The sequence below is a fragment of the Lepidochelys kempii genome, chromosome 1 (genome assembly GCF_965140265.1).
Source record: "Lepidochelys kempii isolate rLepKem1 chromosome 1, rLepKem1.hap2, whole genome shotgun sequence".
NCBI lineage: Eukaryota > Metazoa > Chordata > Testudines > Cheloniidae > Lepidochelys > Lepidochelys kempii.
Genome location: NC_133256.1, coordinates 233,979,015 through 234,000,639, shown reverse-complemented (window position 1 = coordinate 234,000,639; position 21,625 = coordinate 233,979,015). Strand labels below are relative to the sequence as shown.

The window sequence follows — 21,625 nt, the reverse complement described above, 5'->3', positions numbered from 1 at the left end:
GTACCTAGCAACACCCATTTTACCCTCTTCTAGTCCTTGACTGGAGTTAATAGGGCCTAGAGGACCTGATATCAGCCCGAGTCAGCAAAACATATTTTATCTGCAGTTAGAAACTACAGAAAGCAGTTAAATACAATAGACAAAAACAATGTATGCTGTCAGACTGCCTCAGGGCTGAAGTAACATTCAGAATCATAGCTTTTGAAAAGAAATTCAAACTTTTGCTTTCTTTCCTTTTTGCCCTTTATTTTAGTTTACAGCTATATTAAGATTGGATCATCCACTATGTAAAGGCAAGAGGAGTACTCTTCTGTCTCAGGAAAATGGGAGCTTCACAAAACAGATTACAAATGCAGAATTCCATTCTAAGCATGCTCTACCTATGTTATTTTAATCTTGTAGTATGCATGCATTTTGGGACTGGGAAAAGAAGATGGAACTGTACAGAGACAGAGGATTAAAGCAATGTTCCTAAACTGTCGTTTCTATTTGCCTAGTAAAATGACCATGCTGGAAAGTTAATGAGTCAACTGATAAGATCAGAACAGCCTTGTTTAAGGAGAGGATCCACTTTTTTTCAACAATTTAAGTGATGAAGTAGCTGCTGCTGTGCTGGATACATAATCTAGGTAGGCACTTTTTAAATTTTATTTTTACTTCCCTTTGAATTTCAGATTAGACATTTAGGATCAATCTCTGTTTAAAACACCCTTTGATTAAGTATAATGCTAGCCATTAAAATATTGCCATTTACTGGTTGAAGATAATTAGCATTACCATGGCATTAGTGGTATTTCTGATGCTAAATTGTACCTGAAAAGGCCAATTACTTTCACACGGTAAATGTCAACATTTAATGATCACCACTGTACGTACACATACATGATATGTCGATATAGATATAGTTTACGTATACATAAATAAATGTTGGGAGGGAGTACACTGTTGTCATTAAAAAGTCCATTATACAGATACAGATATATAGATGATATAGATATCACTACTTATTTCATGAGTAATGCAAGCAGGACTTAGCCCTGTGGAGTACTCAAAAGTAATCAAAAATATTATTAATTCTTCATATTTTGGAAGCTGAGAATTAAAATGGTATTTTTTCATTTGTTTTAATGTATTCAGAAATCAATGAGACTATTAGTTTAGCTCCTCCTCTGGTGTAAATCAATGTGCTTCCTTTAACTTCTGCACAGGACCTGGCCCATTATATTTCATCTGGTATTATATTGCATGCTGGTACTGCCTTTTTAAAATGACTCAAGTAGAAACACTAGCCAAAAACCTAATAAGTGTAGGTTCTTTGTGGAATTGTAAGTGTTTCTTTTGACATTTTGGAATGTCTCCTTTCTGTTAATTTGTAACTACTGTATTATCTTGATCTTTGCAAACTAATTAAATGTTATCCAGGATAAATATATGTGATGCTCTCTTCTCCATTGTGATTTGATGTAAGAAAGAATGGGAAGCCAAACTGAATTTCTGAATGTTTTTATATTATTAAATGTAAAATTCAACCCCATGCAGAGAGTGCTCCACTTCTGTTTCATCTAAGTCCTCAAAATAGGGCTTATGTGATGCAGAAGCTATGGGCCGGCCCTCTGCTCATTGGTGAATTTCATCTTATGGATATGACCTGCCAGGTGCTGAGTGTCTAATGTGATGTGGGGAAAGCTCTTAACTCCAACTAAAGTAAATGGTCCATATAGTTTAGTCCCAAGATCTTACATTATACCCTGAGAACTGAGCCTCAATAGATGTACTTATCAAACACAAAAATGAGCTCTTTATATTTTCTTACTGTCACAAATGATATATGCTATCAATCAGGTCCTTACACAAATGCAATGGGAAATGAATCTACAGACACAGATCTGTGAAAAACAGTGAGAACATCACTGGAACAATGTTAATCCCCCACTGGTATCATTTGCTTACTTTGAATTGCAGTCTAAGTGAGTTTGTTGTGTATGCACTTGGTTGTATGCTTGTGACAAATTTTAATGCTTTAGTTATTCTTTTCCCCTGCACCCTTACTTGAAAAATGCAATGACCATAGGCCATTGATCTGCTAGAATGGAGTCATGTACGTAAACAGCAATGTCTGGTTAGAGATGATGCAACTAATTGAAATGCTCCTGGGCAAATCCCTTAAAGTCACCTCTCTGTGTTTCCTTTTTGGTAAAATGAACACTTCGAATCTTGCTAAAGTTGAGGAAGAGACACCGATATGGCTATCCAAGCAAATGGCAAGATAATGCATCAGGCTAGATCTTCAGCTGGTGTAATCAACATAGCTCCATTGAGATCATTAGACTACATTTATTTATACTTGCTGATAGCCTGGCACATTTTGTGGAAATAGAGGAGGTATAATCACTTTTCATTTGAATTTTGAGTTGAATTTCTCAATTAAGATGAGCTGCCTAGAAAAAATGATTTTGTATGATGGTTGATGAAGAAGTACTACACAGGTATGTGTTTAGGTCTACTATCAGAGCCTGTAACCGATCATGTACCAATCTACTCACATTCCTGGGAATGGGAATGACATTTATACATTGAGGCCAAGATTCTGGGTGCAATTGAGACACCTTAAAAGAGTCTGATTTTCAGAAAGTGCTGAAAATGCAGCTCCTGCAAGGTATCTCAGAATGTGTACCCAAAATCATTAATCAATTCTGAAAATCTAGGTCTGAGATTTCTGCAGAAGAAAACAAATAATTTATAATAGTGTCTAAGGAATAGGCCTATTAATTCTAAATAAGAGTGAAGTTAAAAGTAAAAGACTTAGGTAATAGATTTGCTGTGAATAGCAATATGGCTGCTATTTTTTACCATATGAAATGTTTTGGTTCAGATTAATACCTGCAGCAAATTTGCCTTTGGTCTTTTTTCCTAACGTCATGTGGTCATGGAACCCACCCAGCACCCAAATTCTTTGCACATGAGCTAGGGTCAGCCAAGTTCAGCAGAATGCGCATGCCAGCAGGTCTAACCCTTGGCCCCTCCACATAGCTTCTCCTGCAATGTTGACACCAGTTTTTTCCCCCCGGCCCCTTCTGTAGCATCAGGAGCAGAGGTGTTATCTATCCCCGGCCAAAAGTAGATACCGCTGCTTCCTTCCTGGGCTTCTGTCTCAAAATACTTCAGAGTATCAAGGGCTCTTGAGGACTCCATCACTGACTTGTCCAGCTACACTAAGCCAGCTGCCTCCATTGCTCCTAAAATCTTCCCAGCCCCTTTCCCCAACCTCCTGTCCGACTAGGAAGTGTATTCACTGAAGCTGCATCATTGCAGCGTTTTAAGTGTAGACAAGCTCTAAGGCTTGATCCTAAACCTTTCAAGTGAATGGGAGTTTTTCCATTGATGTGAACAGGAGTTGTATCAAACCAGTGGGCATTTTTGAAAACTTTGCCCACAGTCTTCTGTGGTATGACCTAGGGCAGAGATACTTGAAAATGCTACTGGCTTTTCCCGAAGGGAGGGAAGGTTCAGCCAGCTTTCACAAATCTGTTTCAGCTGCACTGTTGGAATTGTTGATCTCTACACTTTTTCTTTCTTTCATCCTCAACTCTCAAGGGGGCCAGGAAAGGTGAAGCGAGTTGATTTTGGCACTGTATGATTTTTGTGTTCTGGCTTGGGCCTATTAGTTCTAATACTCCAATCTCCTTGTTCTATTGAAAAACGCACTTCTCAACTTGTTTGTTTCAATGGATTCACTCTTTTATGGAGCTCGGTGACAGCATATGGGTATTCCTTCATGGATCCAATTACAGGTCAGGGCCTTGTTCCATTTTCTAATTGGAGTAGTATATGCCAGCAAGTGTTTTCTTTCTTTAAATAAGGTTTATGATTTGCAAAAAAATATGACTTCCACTAATTTTTGTGGGATAAAATATTCCCATATCATTTTTATTACTCACCTAGCTCTAAAACACACAACACAGCAGAGAACACAAAATGGAATATGTGCACTGCATCGCAATAAAAACAAATAAAACCTAATCCGCCTAACTAATCTTTAATAAACAATAAACAATTCTATTGTTTTAAGGAGGGGGAAATCTTTCCCTCTCCTCCAAAGCTGCAGCATGCTCAGTGACCCACAGCAGAACTTGTGTGATTCTATGAACTGGTAGTGGAAAGATTAAGAACATGTCTGCAGAATACTGTTTTTAAGGATTACCTGCACATCAGCACAGAATGGGGCTTTGGAGGTATGCTGGGCTAGAGGAAGATCAGACAAATTGCCAAGCAGATCCATGACCATGTAGATCCACTGGCCACTTCCTCTGCAAATGGGGTGTGCATGCATGTGCACAGCTGCTGCAGCCCAGCCCCTACAGAATTCCCCAGATTACTCAGGCTATACATTAGGGACAGAAATTTTTATCCCTGCAGTTTAGTCCAAATAACAATTCTCTACCACTAACTCAATATGTAACTGTGACCCAAGAACCTCTGGATACCAATTGGCAGAGGACTCTGGACATATAGGGGTACAGGGATCCCTGGGATCCACCAAAATAATGTCATGTAAGGTCTCTAACAAAAGCCTGTGTCACACTAGTTATCATAATCACTGTGAGATGTAAGTATGGAGAATATGTGAGGAGTTATTTATCCACACTGAAAATTGTTCTCTACGTCTGTAGTTAAAAACAGCTCACTCAAAGGTAGCATGTCTTGAGACATCCTCCCCAGAAAGGGGGTGGGAGACACTTATCTCCGGGGGGGGGGGGGACCATTGTGTATTGTACGTCATACAATAGGAGTCTATTAGCATTCTAAGTCAAAAGCAAATGAGGAGCAGGTGGAGACTTAAGAAGGAAACTGACAAGAAGAGGTAAACAGAGGGGGCTAGCTTGAGGTGAACCTCAAAGGTCTGTACTGGTATATTTGAGGATGCAAAGACACACCCTGGTATCCTTCACCTAGGAAGTAAACTGACCATGAGTTTGTTTAGTGAAAAGGGATCTCAATCAGGAGTGGTTGGAAATGCTGGAGAGAACTTTGAGTGAGATAAACTTCTTTAGACAGAAGGATAACTTGTTAGTTACCTTTGGGCTTTAAAATGCATATTATGGCCGTGGTTTATATGTCACCATTTGTTTCCATCTCTCATACTGCTTTTTATTTGAATCTCTATGTTTTCTAAATACATTCCCCTTAGTTTTAATAATTGATGTCAAGTGCTGCAAGCATTACAGGAGCAGGGGGGAGGGATCCAAGGGGCTGGTAAACTGTGGTACTCTCTTCCTTTGGGAACAGAGCATATGGGATTCCTGTGGGTATCCAGTGATCAGGGGCTGAATACCCCAGTGGGAGACTTTGAAGGGCCTTTGGGGATGGGGTTAATCTGTTGTCAACCAGCAAGGCAAAGACAGGGCTGATGTAGCCCCGAGGACAGCACATGAGTTGTGCTGGTTGTGTTAGGGAGCAGGTGGGTTTTTTTAATGCAGTTCCTTATTATTCTATGACATGAAATAGATGGAGTAATTCCCCTTCCCAAATTAATGTGAAGTCTTGAATTCATTGGATATTTTTGGTACACAAGGAACACAGGATAAGCCCACTACCTTTTCATGTTGTTACTGGACTTGTTGCGATCCTGGTTATTTACATTCCAGCAAAGAATGTACCAAGTCTTGTGCCTCATTGAGCACCCAGCATACACAGCTATCTCAGAATTGCATAACCCTGTCTTACTTTGACCTTGTGTGAAATCCGCTCACTTTCTCTCGTAATCTCCTCCTACAAGTACAACTCTAGTGTAGTGGATACAGTGTTTGTAGCTGGTGCTTCAGTAAGCATCCCAGTTGTTCAGTGTTTGCTATGACTTACCCTTTTCTTGCTAATGTAACATATAGCTTGAGACTTAAAAACTTGGTTACAGTTGATGACACTTAGATGTTGATGGCTTTCACTTTTGCCATCAGTTTCTAAAGGTCTCCTTATAACACTTATATCCTATGTTTTCTTTTCCCATATGGACTTAATTTTCAGTGCCCCCAGTACTTTTTGTTATATATTATAGAGACGCTTTTCCCTTGTGAGAGCACTGCTCCGGTTCTTATTTACTAAACCCTTTGCTTGTCCCTATGGTGTATTTATCCTCCCCATCTCTTTCCTTTCCTATTACAACGTCTCCTCCTCCACTTTCACAGTGATCATTTTTGGGATCCGCGACATAAATAAAACTCAATTTGCAATGTTCTTTATTTTGTGGTATTCATAAAATCTTAGTACAGAATCTCTCTCCCAACCCCCATTTAGTTCTATAAATGTGCAGCCACATTTTCATAACCATTCACTAATTTTTGGTGCCCAACACATGCCAGATTTTTAGCATTGCTGAGGCCCTGAAGTGCCAGTGGACTTGTCTACTGGGATACCATCTCCAGAGTATCTGTCCTAGTGGGAAATGCAGATTTTCAGTACATCTGAAAATAAAGTGCAAGTTGTCTCTATTCAGAAACAATTAGTGACCACTTGTGAAAATGTTAGCCATGGTGTAAATCTTTTTAGGGGCAAGTTAGTTACAGATTTCTATTTCATTATTTCTGTGGAAGAAGCCCTGGATTTATTAGAATTTTCTCATGTTTTCTTGTACAAAACAGATAACCAATTCAAGGTAAGAAACCATGACAGTGGAAACGGATTCAAATGCTAATCACTCAAACCTGGCAGTGGAGCCTCCCCAACCTTTGGAAGATGGAGCAATCAAACAAGTACCAGTCAAAAAGAAAACTTCCTGTTGCACTGGCTTGAAGGTTCAGTGGATTACTTTTATTAATTACTGTTGTTATTTGTTAATCATTGATAATATGTGTGTTCTTCTTCAAGGTACATAAGCAGGCATGGTTCTTTTCCCCACTATTTTTTTCACCCAATTAATAAAAGAATAGTAGGAGTTTTATTTAAAAAACATATAAGCCAATAATAATAAATAAATAATATATGGCTCTTTTGTAGAGTTTTTCATCCATGGATCTCAATGTGCTCCACGAAGGAGGTCAGCATCTTTATCCGCATTTTACATATTTGGAAATTGAAGCACAGGGAGGAATGTGATTTACCCACCGTCACCCAGCAGACCAGTGGCAGAGCCAGGAATTGAAGTGGGTCTACTGAGTCCCTGTCCTGATAGGCAAAGTTCAACGAGTTGGTTTGGCCAAACACTCAAGGTGTCAGGAAAATAATAATGCTTAGCTCTTATTCACAGATCTCAAAGCACTTTACAAAGAAAGTAATTATCATTACCCTCATTTTACAGTAGGGAAACCGAGGCACGGGAGGTGAAGTGACTTGCCCCAGGTCACCCAGCAGAGTGCCATAACCAAAATAGAACCTGGATCTTCTGAGTCCTCATCTGATGCTGTATCCACTAGATCACACTGCCTCACTTGAATTATTTAAAATCTTGGGCAAATAGGGCTGGAAAACTAATGAGAATTTTGCTTTCTTGTTAAAGACATAGTATTTACTGCTTCTGGCTGAGCTGGAAGTACCATGAAATCAGGATTTCTTATGGTATAATGATGTGTCTGATTTCTGCCCAGGCTAGGCCCTTGGGTCAAATTCATACCTGCTGTAACTCCATTAAAGTCAATGGAGCTGCAACCAGCGATGAATTTGGTCCAATCAGAGGCCTGTAACAGAATTATAAAAATTAGCGAATCCAACTTTTTCACATATTCAAAATGGCTTGGTTCAAGGTTTGGGCAAAGGTTAGCACATTTCTTTTTTGAGCTGAACCAGTTTTGCTACCCCTATATATCTCCAGTAGTAGCTGAACTGCTCTCAAAACTCTCATACCCCTGGGAGTCTCATTGGACCAGCTTCACCACTGGCATAAGCAGGCATGGAAGTCAGTGAGTTTGTATCCACTTATCCCAGCGGTGAGTGTGGCACAGAATGTTATAGAAACTAGAATTTAATAGACACAATAACTTTAATGTTTGGGATGGGCACAAATGTTTCAGTTACAATGAGAATCACCTCATCTTCCTATCAGACTTTGGAGTCCATTGCAGGGGGGAGGTGTCAGAACAGTTCTGCTAAATTCTTGCTTGTGTGGTGAGGTTTAGAACAGTTCAACTAACTTTTTTGTTCCTACTTTCGTGCTTATTTGCATTTCATGGCTTCAGTCTGGACCAGATGTAAAACTACTGAAAATAGTGGCCCCCACCCCAAAAATCTCAGAATTGTTGGACCCAGTAAATATGAAAATTCTTAGACTAAAGCCTGCTTCTGTAAGATTTTTTCAGTCAAATTTCCAGGCAAAACCAGCGTCCAACTCCTTTTAAAAACATTTTCTCTTAGGATTTGCTTTGCTTGTCATCTGCTGCAGTAAATAGCATCATAAAGTTCAAAACGCAGTTTAATTTGTCCACTTATCTACTGTCAGGTTAAACAAGCTATTTTAACTTTTACCCTGAGGGCAATAGGTTTATTTGTTTGGGATTCAGTACAAATCTGTTATGCTGAAATATCTGGATAATATTTAAGCACTCCTAGACTGTCTTGTCATCATAAGCATGGTTTTATCTGCAATCATTGCAATACTTAATAGAGTTTGTGTGTCAAAGCAAAGTGTGTATTCAAATGCTCTTGTTTTAAACCTATAAAAAAGTCAAATACAAACATTTCCTTTGCAAAGGGGTACAACAAAAATATAATCCAAATAGTTCAAACTGCATCCCAACAGGGTTGAGATTGCCAAAGAATCTGTACAAGACCTCCGAAAAAAAGGGATATTGTGAAGCTTGTGGCAAAGCCCAGTGTTGTAATACCAACACGATTTCTAACCTGGGGATTGACAATCTGGCTTAAAAAAAGTAATAACTGAATTGAAGCTAAGACTCATTGACAGTTTGCACTAGTTTCAGCAAGTGGCCTCTGACCAGCGCTCTTATTCTTGTTAATTATTAGTATTCTGGTAGCACCTCGAGGCCTCAAGGTTTCTTCAGTTGGTCTCAGTGTTGTGGATAGCTTGAAAATTGATGTTACGTTTCAGTAGGGTAAGCTGTCTCTACTGAACTGGTTGCCATCTACAGATGGCTTTTAGGTTCAGAAGCACAAATTCTATTCTGGGGAGCCTTTGACCAGCAAAGCAAAGGAGGCTGTGCTTTCTGGATGCTGAAGTTGGCAATGCCATCCCTAAGCACGAACAAAGTTAGTTGTTGCTTTGGGCTGTCCCATGCACATGACTTCTCTCGATCACAGTGAGCCAAGAATGGGAAGAAAACACCTTCTGAAAGCCCAGAGGGAGCTTCTTGCAGGATCAAGACCTCATGTTGTGTTAGAAAAATCACATTTTCCCTATTGGAGTTTGATTAGTAAAATTAATTAAATTAAAATTTAATTCATACAGATTGTTCTATAGATTTAAGCTCTCTTGGTTTCTATATTATCAATTTCTCCTCCCTTACCTCCCACCTTCTGTCTTGATCTTTCCTCAGGTGTTTCTCGCTGCTTTGTCATTCAGCTACTTGTGCAAAACGTTATCTGGAACAATTATGAAAAGTTCCATCACTCAGATAGAAAGAAGATTTGATATTCCCTCCTCTGTAGCTGGCTTAATTGATGGAAGTTTTGAGATTGGTAATTGTTATTCCGTAACAAACAGTAAATTCCTCAGAGCAAATACAATGAACAGCATCTACTAGTAATGTTTTCTTTGCTTTTTTAGGTAATTTGCTGGTGCTGGCATTTGTAAGTTATTTTGGAGCCAAATTTCATAGACCAAAAATCATTGCTTTGGGGTGTTGTATTATGTCAGCTGGAAGTATTTTAACAGCAATGCCTCATTTCTTCATGGGATAGTAAGTATTCACTAAGGCTAATTTAAGTACCATAGCACTGGGATTCTATACCACTTTCTCCATTTTATCAAACGAACACCACTGTGTTTTTAAAATCTGGGATTATCAAAGGGCCTAAAACTAAATTAATATTCTGGATATCAGAATAAATATTCAAGCCAGGCAACTCCACACATACATTAACGCACATTAGAACTGGTGGGAATTCCTTCCCCGGTCCTTTGTCAACTTTTTTTCAAAATGTCAACTTTTTCAAAAAATGTCAACTTTTTTTCAAAAATCAGAACCACCAAAATGTCTCAAATTTCAGCTAGAAATGTTTTGGTTTGGTTGGGTTGTAGGCTTTTGAGGAAAAGCAGACGTTTTCTGCAGAAAGTGGACACTTTCCATGTGAATTTATATTCCCTGAAAACCAAAATTTTCCACCAAAAACCAGTTTTAACAGAAAATTTTTCAGTCAGCCCTAGTGTGCATCATGCTGCTTTTCAAGACATTACTATGGCTAACTCTAAGGGAAGAGTCTAAGGGAAAATGCTGGGACTACTGAAGGGCTGAGATATTGCTCAGTGTGAGGAAGGATGGTAGAGTCTGACCTTAAACAGGGTTATTGCACGGAAGGTTAAAGTATGATGAATCACAACAATTTCAGTAGAATAATTATATTATAAAACTATTTCATATGATTTCTGTAACTGGGTATTTTTGTAGTTATGAACAGGACCCTGAGGCTCCATTCCAAGAAAGCACTTAAGCATGTGTGAAACTTGAAGTGTGGGAATAATCCAATGGAAGTCAGTGGGACTACTCCTGTGATTAAAGTTTTTCAGTGCTATATTGGGGCCTTAATCCAAAAAAAGTCGAAAAGCTGCATTCTACTCCAAGAGCGTGTTTGACTACATTGTCCAATATCTTTAAAGTCCAACATGATGGTGTCTCCGCGGCAGCACAAACTCTAGTTCTTCAATAATTGCTCACAGTCATTTGTATGTTGGTAAAATGGAAGAGTAGAACATGACAAATATGGGAATTCCCTGAAATATCCTGGGGAAAAGCCTTATTGAATTAAGTTTAAGTATCTTTGAGGTCCACTGTATTAAATGTATTATTGTGGTTCAGGATTGTGCATAACTTCTCTAGGGGGAAGATGTGATGTGAGGCCCAGGAGTTCAAAGGATTATACTGAAAATGTGCCAGACAAGGATGGACTTTTGGGACAAGAAGTGTGAAGTGGATTTCCTGGGGAATACCTAATGTTAATGCAAATTCCCAACCTCTAGTTATACAAGAAAATCAGCCTTTCAAAGCCACATCTTGAGGAGAATATCTTTACTGATTATTTGTTCCTGGAGATGGGAGATCAAAGGCCTGAGCTATAAAAAGAAACTGGCTGATCTGTCCAGTCTTGGTTCTGGTTCTGAATCTGAAACAGTTATGAAATGGTAACCATGGGGGAAACCCAGTTTTGCATTTTGAAGCACTGACACTTACCAAAACCCGAGGTTGGAGTGGGGGAGGGGTGATCTCTGCGTATAGGTTCTTTTACTGTTTGAATGTGTTTTCTCTGTAATTCTTTCACCTTAAGAATAAAGGTGCTTGCTTAGAAAGAGCTGTGTGGTAACGTATATCTGTTGGCAATACACTTGCCATAGCCTCCGGAGAGAAAGCAAATTGCAGACGCTGGCCTTTTAGAAAGTCTGGCTTGTTGGGGATATCACTGTAAATCAGGAATCAGTAGATCAGCCTCAACACTCTGCTCAGGAGGGAGAGAGACGTAGGTCTCAGCCCAAGAGAAGTGATGACTGAGGAGCTGGGAGCCTAGTGTGTGTGTCTTTGGTGGACCATGAGTGGGGAATACATGTGCAGTTACCTGGAAACTGTGACATAGGTCACTCATATAAGGTTCCAAACTTCACCTGTGAAGGTGCCCCACAGAAATGGGAGTTGAAGAAATCCAGAACTTTAAAGGAGGAGTCTAATTAGTAGCTTACAGTATTATGCCATACATTTGTAAGGGCTGATCCTGCACACCCCTACCTGAGCAAATAGTCATTACTCATGTGAGGCTTCAGTGAGACTTTTCAGGTGTGTGTTTGCAGAACTGGGCCAAAAGTTCTGTTCAGGGTGCTAAAAATCCTCATGTCTCATGAAACTAATTTGCCAACAAATGCATCCTCTCTTTGTTCAGAGAAGCACTGTTTTGTCTACCCATGACATTTCTTCTAGCAGAAGTTTTGATACAGTGACAAATAAACAATGCAACACATTTCTATTCCTATATTCAATACAATAGAATCCTTTATGGGTGTCACAGTTCAAGGCAACTGCACCTGTATTCCCCCTCTATGGTCCAGCAAGGGCACCCACTCACAAGTTTCCAGTTCCCCAGCTCTTACTTCTCTCAGGAAAATGGGTGTGTCTCTCTCCCGCATGACTGGAAGATTTTTAGGCTGCACACTTCCTGCCTACACTGTATATTCTCAGCAAAAGAGACTGCCTAAGCAGGTTTCCTTTGCCTTCTCTTCAGAGGCTATAAACAGTGTTATTGCCCACAGTTAAGTTAGCACGTAGCTCTTTCCAAGCAAGTACCTTTATTCTTATGGTAAAAGCATTATAGAGAAAACATATTAAAACAATAAAATAACTGACATGCATATTGATTAGTTTACCAGAGATCACCCCAACTGTGGCAGGTGAATACTCCCCCAATTCTCACCAAAGGAGTTTTCTGGGGTTACAAGTTCATAACTGCTTTGTCTTGGAACAAGAATCCCCATCAATCTGTGTGTCACTCCTTTATCCAGTTTGGGTCTTTGAAGAGACTATGAATAGATAATCAGTCAGACAATGAGTTTCTCCTCAAGATGCAGAATGATTCAAAAGAATGATTCCTGAGGTGGGTAATTTACATTCCCCTCATGCCAAGTATTTCCTAGGAAACTCACTCAACTGAAAGTTCAGTCTTGTTTGGCCTGTTGAAGCTCATACCACTTCCAAGGTTTACATTAGTCCTGTTTCCCAGTTAAAGAAGTTGCATACAATTCCACACTAATACATAAACATTTACATTCTTAATACAATGAACTCCTAAAATACTTAAACTCACTTCAATAAGGTTTGTCCCGGATATTGCAGGAAATTGCCATATATATCACAAGAAGTTTATAATCATAAAAAGAAAACTAAAGAATTATGTTCAGCAGAAAGTCTTTCTAACTCTTCTGCTGTTTTGCAGTAGCATCAGGCTTATCATTTCTATTACTTAACTCAAAGAGACTATAGGACTGTAGTTACAAGAAATAACTAAGGGCTTGTCTATATGGAGAATTAGTGCATGACAAACTGGGTGTAAATCTACAGCGCTGTAGTATACTATGCATTAACTTGCTGTGTGGACCCTTCTACTGCACACTAAAAGTTCTGTAGTTCGGTAGTATGGTTTGATACACTGCTGTTTGCACAATGGACTTTCAGTGCACAGTAGCAAGGTCCATATTGCCAATTAGCGTGTGGCAGGCTAGAGGACTGTAGATTTACACTACAGTTGCTTTTGATATTTTTTTGCTCATTTTTTCCCCACCCCCTTATTTTTTTTTTACTTAAGTGACCCTCTTTTAACTGTTCAATTAACACTTTGTCTGTGCACCGCATTCAAATTATTTTTTCCAGTTAGATGCCCATACTGTCTATTCGCCAAAACAGCAGTCACAAAATTCCCCCTGTACTGAGATAAAATATACCCCTGTATTTCTTCAACTGCCCAGAAACATCACAACTAAATATAATGTTGTATGTGTTCAGTTATAAGTATGAAACAGCATCTCATGCAGTGTTGTCAGTCAACTCAACTTCAAGTCTCTCTCCCTGCTCCGTGGATCAAAATGTAACTGGTGTCAGTGAAACCTTATCGGAACATCCAGATTCAGGTGAGTGTAACTGTAAATACGTCTAAATGTGACAATTTTGACCTACTTATAAATCGGTCTTCACACAAGAGGGCAATTCACCCCAGTATGGAGGGCTAGTACAATTCTAAACCCCATTTAAGCCTTAACTTATTTGGAGGGTGTTAGTGACAATTCAGTGATACAGCAGCCTTGTAAATCTCACTCAGAGCAAGCACATCTACCAATCCAGAAGTATCTGAACTACTTGGGCCCAGTTTCTCCCACCCTTCTGGATATAAGTACCTCACATTGACATTAAAGGAATTTCTCATATAATTTGTGAGGAGAATTGATTCCCAAAGAAAATTTAAGGGTCCAAGCTGAGTTAAAGTTAACTGGAAATTAACTGGCATTTCTGTGATCTTCACACACCTCACTATCAGTTTAGAATATACCAAAAGAGCATCTCCAGCTGTATGCTGCATAGGAGGAGAAAAATGTCACTATAGGACCCATGAGCCAACTGTTAGCCTGGATCAGGGGACATAGTTGAAGGTGTAAATGAAATGTCATAGAGTATGTCTATCACAGTTTCAATCTGTTTATTTTTTCCTAGATATTCTTTCCCTAACAATACAGACCATTATCCTTGCATGACTATGTTTGATAGACAAGCATGTGACTGATATCTAGAAGTGTTGTTAAAGGGAGGGCTGATGATTTTGGCAACCTAGACAGGTTTAATGAGTTTGGTTACCTAGACAGAGTCTTAGTCTTATGTAAGAAAAAACAATTGAGCAAGATGAGAGAGAGTGTGTTAAATGGTGTTATAGCCAGGCTCATGGTTTATTGTTCTACTGTAAAGATGGTAATTACTGTTATTTACAGATTGTGTAAAGGAAGCATCATCATATATGTGGATATATGTCTTATTGGGCAACTTGTTACGTGGAATTGGGGAAACGCCAATAACACCACTAGGAATTTCTTACCTTGATGATTTTGCTAAAGAAGAAGATGCTCCTTTATACATAGGTAATCTTAAGAGGATGAAAAGGCTGGTTACAAAGAAACAGTGACAGGAGCAAATCTGCTTTAGCTTTAAAAGTAGATCATCTACACTTTCCCCTAAAGAGTCCTTTAAAAAAAAAATAGCTCTCTCCATTGGAACCAGGCAAAATCTTTTGACAAAGCTTTTTTTTTTTTCTTCTGATAAATACAGATTTGCATCAATTGAAACATTTTGTGAATTTGTGTTGAATTTGCTAAATTGTTTTGGTCAAATAAAATAACAAACAACCTCCCTCCCCCCAAAAAACCCAGAAACACACATTACAAAATCAGAAAAAGTCAAAATATTTGGATGTGACTTTTTCTAAATGAAACGTCAGCTTTTCAATTTGAAATTATCTTTCATTTCAAAATTTTATTCACTTTTATAAACAGCTTTTTATAAAGGCAAAAAACCCCCGCAATAACGAACATCTTTTTTCAGATTGTACAACACATTTCATTTGACCTGATATGAAATTTTGGTGACTTTTTCAGTGTGCTGAAATTTTTTAAAAAAAATTCATTTTGGGTTGTTTCAAAACTATTCTATTTTATTTAATTAGTTTGGCCAACTAACCAAAGAATTAGTTACCCTCACAGTAGTGAGGTAGCCTTCATTCCTAGTCCATTGCTGCCTTCAAAAGAAAATGACGAGGCTGTATAAATTTCCATGTAATGTTTTTGTCTTAACCCACCGAGTCCTGGTTCATTCTACCTGCACTGAGACTTGAACTTGAGTTTTATATGAATGGAGTTAATTTGGCTCTTGTAGTCTTGGATGGCCACTAAACAAATTTAAATAAATCAATAAATGATACATTAATACTGCCTAAGGTGATCTTTTTTCACCAAATAGGAGAAGAGTAAAAAACCTATCTCACATGGCAGGATGCTAGTCTTTGCACTTCCTGGAATACCCTGGGTCTAGGAGAGGAATAAGAAAAATAGGTGGAAAACATATAGGGCCACATTTCTGTAAATTTATCTGTGTCTACTTCGTTATATTTTCAGCATGTTTGCACACAATAGCAATGATCGGGCCAATAATCGGCTACCTGTTGGGATCACTGTGTGCCAGCTTGTATGTGGATATTGGATTTGTGGATCTAGGTAAGGAAAAATGGAGAGCCAATTATATTAAACTGTTGTATAACAATCAATATGACCAGTGCTTTATATCAGGATACGCCAAATATTTTCATGCCTTTCGGTAAATAATAAATATCTTTGTTTCAAGGTGAGGTGAGAACAAAGTGTTTTCACTGAAAAAATAATTTTAAAAGTTGTAGGTATGGGAAATATTTTAGGCCCAATCCAGGAAAGCACTTCAGCATGGGCTTAAATCCATACCTATTCAATAAAGCATTTAAACATGCTTAAATTTAAATATGTGCTTAAGCACCCTCACTGAATGCTTTGCTGAGTCATGCCCTTCCTGATGGGCTTTGCCTAGCATATCAATTTTTCATTTTAGGTGGTTAATTTCAAATGTTGGCTGAGAATATAATATGTTAATTGTTTAATATTACTCTTTATTACTGAGTTCAAATTTTACTAAGGGTTAAACAAAAAAGAAAATATATGAGGTGATGTTTTCAAAGGGCTTTCTATTTGGTGTCCATTGGTGTGCATTCAACTTTTCACACACAGACATGTATGCCGACTCTTTTCCATTGCACACACCTGTGCATGTGTAATATAAATAAATAATGTTAATAAAGGCATTTGAAATGTAACACCCATTGGTGATCTTTAAATAGCCTAATATCTGAGCATATGCTTGCAGGGTGAGACTGTTTACAGTGCCCCCATACAGATATTTGCTTATTTTGCTTTTTAAGGCCCTGATCCCAACAAAATTTTGATCATATATGCCGTGGTCACTGGATTAACTACAGCTATAACTACTCCTGGTCTCCTAAAGTGCAATCTCTCAGGTGACAGGCCTCATTACCTCCACTTCTTTTTGAGATGGAATCATGCAACTCTCTCACTATGAGACCTGGCCTTCAGCTGTAGTCCCTTTTGGACGAACCGTGATTTCTTAGCAGGTTCAACTCGGGTTTTGGACCCTCGTACATACTTTCCTTTGGGAGCTTCAACAAGTGGTTATTACACTGACCAAGCAAGTTTCTTAAAGCAAAGCACTGTTGAGTCAGAACCAAGGCATTCAGAAAAACAGATCTTAAAACAATAGTCCATATACATCTATATCTTACCTAAGCTAAGCTAAGGCAGGCCTGGCTTATCCCAGGCACCCCCACATTTGCTTTGCAAATTGAGATAAACTAAGAGACTCATCAATCCCTGTCTCTTACTGTCTCATCAGAGGCTGTCCTTCCATCAGTGACAAAGCTCTCTGTTTAGATTTCCTATGTGGATTTCCCCACCCTGTCAAAACACAGACACACACACACACATGGAATCACCAGCCAGACAGTGCCCTTACAAGGTAGAAGTAAAATCTAATAGGAATTGACAACTCTATTGTATGTGTGTACCAGCAGTAGGGCTTATTTGAAGCCATCATCTGCTCCTCAGCCCAGTGTTCCCAGCTCTTGCATGACTTAACTCTTCGGTAGTCACACAGCAAACAATAGATAAACAATCCAACAAATAGATGGACATATGATATTCATAAAAATACTACAGGCAGCTCCCACATTCTCCATAATACGGACTTAAGTATGTGACAAATCTCAAGGAAGCCAATGGGACTCCTCATGTGCTTAAAATTAAGCACATGATTAAGCATTTTGCTGGAAGGTCCTATAAGAAAAAAGGTTAGTAAAAAGTACTGTGTCCTAGCGGATCCATGGTGTGTGTGGGACTCTGCTTGAATCATAGAATATTAGGGTTGGAAGGGAACTCAGGAGGTCATCTAGTCCAACCTCCTGCTCAAAGCAGGACCAATCCCCAACTAAATCATCCCAGCCAGGGCTTTGTCAAGCCTGATCTTAAAAATCTCTAAGGAAGGAGACCTCCCTAGGTAACCCATTCCAGTGCTTCACCACCCTCCTAGTGAAAAAGTTTTTTCTAATATCCAACCTAAACCTCCCCCACTGCAACTTGATACCATTACTCCTTGTTCTGTCATCTGCTACCACTAAGAACAGTCTAGATCCATCCTCTTTGGAACCTCCTTTCAGGTAGTTGAAAGCAGCTATCAAATCCCTCCTCATTCTTCTTTTCTGCAGACTAAATAATCCCAGTTTACAGAGTCATTGAATCATAGACTTCAAGGTCAGAAGGGACCATTATGATCATCTAGTCTGACCTCCTGCACAACACAGGCCATGGAAAATCACCCACCAACTCCTGTAAGAAACCCCTAACCTATGTCGGACCTATTGAAGTCCTTAAATCATGGTTTAAAGACTTTGAGGTGCAGAGAATTATCCAGCAAGTGACCCGTGCCCCATGATGCAGAGGAAGGCGAAAAGCCCCCAGGGCCTCTGCCAATCTGCCCTGGAGGAAAATTCCTTCCCAACCCCAAATATGGTGATCAGCTAAACCTTGAGCATGTAGGCAAGATTTTCCAGCCAGACACCCAGGAAAGAATTCTCTGTAGTAACTCAGATCCCACCCCATCTCACATCCCATCACAGGCCATTGGGCATATCTACCGCTAATAGTTGAAGATCAATTAATTGCCAAAATTAGGCTATCCCATCATATCATCCCTTACAAAAATTATCAAGCTTAGTCTTGAAACCAGATATGTCGTTTTCCCCTACTGCTTCCATTGGAAGGCTGTTCCAGAACTTCACTCCTCTGATGGTTAGAAACCTTTGTCTAATTTCAAGTCTAAACTTCCTGATGGCCAGTTTATATCCATTTGTTCTTGTGTCCACATTGGTACTGAGCTTAAATAATTCTTCTCCCTCCATGGTATTTATCCCTGATATATTTATAGAGAGCAATCATATCTCCCCTCAACCTTCTTTTTGTTAGGCTAAACAAGCCAAGCTCCTTGAGTCTTCTTTCATAAGACAAGTTTTCCATTCCTCGGATCATCCTAGTAGCCCTTCTCTGTATCTATTCTGGTTTGAATTCATCCTTCTTAAACATGGGAGACCACAACTGCACACAATGTTCCAGATGAGGTCTCACCAGTGCCTGGTATAACGGTACTAACACCTCCTTATCTCTACTGGAAATAACTCACCTGATGCATCCCAAGACCGCATTAGCTTTTTTCACGGCCATATCACATTGGCGGCTCACAGTCATCCTGTGAACAACCAGTATGCCGAGGTCCTTCTCCTCCTCTGTTACTTCCAGGTAATGCGTTCCCAGTTTATAACAGAAACTCTTGTTATTAATCCCTAAATGCATGACTTTGCACTTCTCACTATTAAATTTCTTCCTATTACTAGTACTCCAGTTTACAAGGTCATCCAGATCTTCCTGTATGATATCCCGGTCCTTCTCTGTATTGGCAATACCTCCCAGCTTTGTGTCATCCGCAAATTTTATTAGCACATTCCCACTTTTTCTGCCAAGGTCAGTAATAAAAAGATTAAATAAGATTGGTCCCAAAACCAATCCCTGAGGAACTCCACTGGTAACCTCCCTCCAGCCTGACAGTTCACCTTTCAGTGTGACACGCTGTAGTCTCCCCTTTAACCAATTCCTTATCTACCTTTCAATTTTCATATCGACCCCCATCTTTTCCAATTTAGCTAATAAATCTCCATGGACCTGTATCAGATGCCTTACTGAAATCGAGGTAAATTAGATCTACTGCATTCCCTTTGTCTAAAAAATCTGTTACTTTCTCAAAGAAGGAGATCAGGTTGGTTTGGCACGATCTACTTTTTGTAAAGCCATGTTGTATTTTGTCCCAATTACCATTGACCTCAATGTCCTTAACTACTTTCTCCTTCAAAATTTTCTCCAAGACCTTGCATACTACAGATGTCAAACTAGCAGGCTTGTAGTTACCAGATCGCTTTTTTTTCTTTCTTAAAAATAGGAACTATGTTAGCAATTCTCCAGTCATACAGTACAACCCCTGAGTTTACAGATTCATTAAAAATTTTTGCTAATGGGCTTGCAATTTCATGTGTCAGTTCCTTTAATATTCTTGGATGAAGATTAACCGGGCCCCCTGATGTCCCATTAAGCTGTTGGAGTTTGGCTTCTACCTCGGATGTGGTAATATCTACCTCCATATCCTCATTCCCATTTGTCATCCTACCATTATCCCTAAGCTCCTCATTAGCCTCATTAAAGACTGAGGCAAAGTATTTGTTTAGATATTTGATATAGTTCCCTCAGCCTCTCCTTATAAGTCATGTGCTCCAGCCCCCTAATCATTTTTATTGCCCTCCGCTGGACTCTTTCCAATTTTTCAACATCCTTCTTGTAGTGTGGGGCCCAAAACTGGACACAGTACTCCAGATGAGACCTCACCAATGTTGAATAGAGGGGAATGATCACATCCCTCGATCTGCTGGCAATGCTCCTACTTATAAAGCCCAAATTGCCGTTAGCCTTCCTGGCAACAAGGGCACACTGTTGACTCATATCCAGCTTCTCATCCACTGTAACCCCTAGGTCCTTTTCTGCAGAACTGCTGCCTAGCCGCTTGGTCCCTAGTATGTGGCAGTACGTGGGATTCTTCCATCCTAAGTGCAGGATTTTGCACTTGTCCTTGTTGAACCTCATCAGATTTCTTTTGGCCCAATCCTCTAATTTGTCTAGGTCCCCCTGTATCCTATCCCTAACCTCCAGCATATCTACCACTCCTCCCAGTTTAGTGTCATCTGCAAACTTGCTGAGGGTGCAATCCATGCCATCCTGCAGATCATTAATGAAGATATTGAACAAAACCGGCCCCAGGACTGACCGTTGGGGCACTCCACTTCATGCCAGCTACCAACTAGACATGGAGCCATTGATCACTACCCATTGAGCCCGATGATCAAGCCAGCTTTCTATCCACCTTATAGTCCATTTATCCAGCCCATACTTCTTTAACTTACTGGCAAGAATACTGTGGGAGACCACATAAAAAGCTTTGCTAAAGTCAAGGAATAACATGTCCACTGCTTTCCCCTCATCCACAGACCCAGTTATCTCATCATAGAAGGCAATTAGGTTAGTCAGGCATGACTTGCCCTTGGTGAATCCATGCTGACTGTTCCTGATCACTTTCCTCTCCTCAAAGTGCTTCAGAATTGATTCTGTGAGGACCAACTAAACAAATACTTTGCCTCAGTCTTTAATGAGGCTAATGAGGAGCTTAGGGATAATGGTAGGATGACAAATGGGAATGAGGATATGAAGGTAGATATTACCACATCCAAGGTAGAAGCCAAACTTGAACAGCTTAATGGGACTAAATCGGGGGGCCCAGTTAATCTTCATCCAAGAATATTAAAGGAACTGACGCATGAAATTGCAAGCCCATTAGCAAAAATTTTTAATGAATCTGTAAACTCAGGAGTTGTACCGTATGATTGGAGAATTGCTAACATAGTTCCTATTTTTAAGAAAGGAAAAAAAAGTGATCCAGGTAACTACAGGCCTGTTAGTTTGACATCTGTAGTATGCAAGGTCACACTGAAAGGTGAACTGTCAGGCTGGAAGACGGTTACTAGTCCAGTTCCTCAAGGATCAGTTTGGGGACCAATCTTATTTAATCTTTTTATTACGGACCTTGGCACAAAAAGCAGGAATGTGCTAATAAAGTTTGTGGATGACACAAAGCTGGGAGGTATTGCCAACACAGAGAAGGACCGGGATATCATACAGAAAGATCTGGATGATCTTGTAAACTGGAGTAATAGGATGAAATTTAATAGTGAGAAGTGCAAGGTTATGCATTTAGGGATTAAT

General features: G+C 39.4%; 1 protein-coding gene across 1 annotated transcript in view; it reads left to right on the top strand.

The window, feature by feature from the left end:
• Nucleotides 1-21,625, top strand: part of SLCO1B3 (solute carrier organic anion transporter family member 1B3) — a 53,515-nt gene that overhangs the window by 9,761 nt on the left and 22,129 nt on the right. Inside the window, exons 2-8 of the mRNA XM_073329735.1 lie at nucleotides 498-629; nucleotides 6,636-6,788; nucleotides 9,480-9,621; nucleotides 9,710-9,842; nucleotides 13,641-13,765; nucleotides 14,615-14,761; nucleotides 15,791-15,889. Coding sequence (XP_073185836.1) covers nucleotides 6,660-6,788; nucleotides 9,480-9,621; nucleotides 9,710-9,842; nucleotides 13,641-13,765; nucleotides 14,615-14,761; nucleotides 15,791-15,889 — 775 coding nt within the window. The 5' untranslated portion in view covers nucleotides 498-629; nucleotides 6,636-6,659. The remainder of the gene's footprint in view (nucleotides 1-497; nucleotides 630-6,635; nucleotides 6,789-9,479; nucleotides 9,622-9,709; nucleotides 9,843-13,640; nucleotides 13,766-14,614; nucleotides 14,762-15,790; nucleotides 15,890-21,625) is intronic.